The 1,054-nt window shown below is 52.8% G+C and overlaps 1 protein-coding gene across 1 annotated transcript in view; it reads left to right on the top strand.

Moving 5' to 3' along the window:
• The window catches only part of LOC125482483 (CXXC-type zinc finger protein 1-like), a 5,760-nt gene that overhangs the window by 3,274 nt on the left and 1,432 nt on the right, over positions 1-1,054 (top strand). The window contains exons 5-6 of the mRNA XM_048594565.1: positions 426-522; positions 743-895. Coding sequence (XP_048450522.1) covers positions 426-522; positions 743-895 — 250 coding nt within the window. The remainder of the gene's footprint in view (positions 1-425; positions 523-742; positions 896-1,054) is intronic.

Raw genomic sequence — 1,054 nt, 5'->3', positions numbered from 1 at the left:
TCCAAGTTTGCTGACTCTACCTTCCAGCATCTGCCGTCCTCAACGTCTCCAAGTTTCTGACAATCTGTCTGTGTATCTCTGACGCTCTCACTCCTTCCTTCCTCTCTCTGTTTCTGGCAACCTTTCGCCCTGCAGATCTGTCTGTCTCTGCGGCTGAGGGTCTCTGGCTCCTTCTCCCAGCAACCTGTCCCCCTCCTGCCCTCAGGCAATCTGTCTCTGTGTTCAGGTTCCCTACGCCCCTTGCTGTGTGGATCTTTCACATAAGACAGTGCCAGGGAGGTGGGGGGAAGGATATGGTTTGAGCGTGTTAGTGTGTGAATGTGCAGTGTGAGTATATTCTCTCTGTGTGTGGTTCTGATATTACAGCTGCTGCTAACGGTTGCTAACACTCTCTCTCTCCCTCTCTCTGTCTTGCACCCTCGCAGTGCCACGCGATTATTTTGCGATGTTTATAACACCCAGAGCAAGACCTACTGCAAGAGGCTGCAGGTTCTGTGCCCTGAACATTCCCGGGACCCCAAGGTAATGTGTGGATGAGGTTCCTCTCTCTCCATCTTTAATTAGAATCGCTGAGTCAGAGCACCTGCTGGGTTCCTCGGAGATTGATGGGTGACGATGGAGAGGGAGCTTTACCCTGCATCTAAACCCGTGCTGTCCCTGGGAGTGTTCGATGGCAGCACGGTGTAGAGGGAGCTTTACTCTGTATCTAACTGCTGTGCTGTGTATCTGTGTTGGTTGCAAGGTGTCAGCAGACGAGGTGTGTGGTTGCCCCATAGTGAAGGATGTGTTTGAGCTGACTGGTGATTTCTGCCGGGTGGCGAAACGGAAATGCAACAAACATTACTGCTGGGAGAAACTCCGCAGAGCCGAGGTCGACCTGGAACGGGTACGGGTGGTAAGTATCCCTACTGATGTTAATCCCTCTCCCCTCTCCCTCACACACTGTCACTCAGTAACCCCTGTTCCCCCCGCCCCCCGCAGCGCTCTGTGTTACAGACTGTATCCGTACTGATGTTAATCCCTCTACCTCACACTGTCACTCAGTAACCCCTCT

The sequence above is a fragment of the Rhincodon typus genome, unplaced genomic scaffold (genome assembly GCF_021869965.1).
Source record: "Rhincodon typus isolate 14 unplaced genomic scaffold, sRhiTyp1.1 hic_rhity00011018, whole genome shotgun sequence".
NCBI lineage: Eukaryota > Metazoa > Chordata > Chondrichthyes > Orectolobiformes > Rhincodontidae > Rhincodon > Rhincodon typus.
The sequence above is the reverse complement of the archived record's forward strand: the minus strand, read 5'-3'. Positions and strand labels throughout refer to the sequence as shown.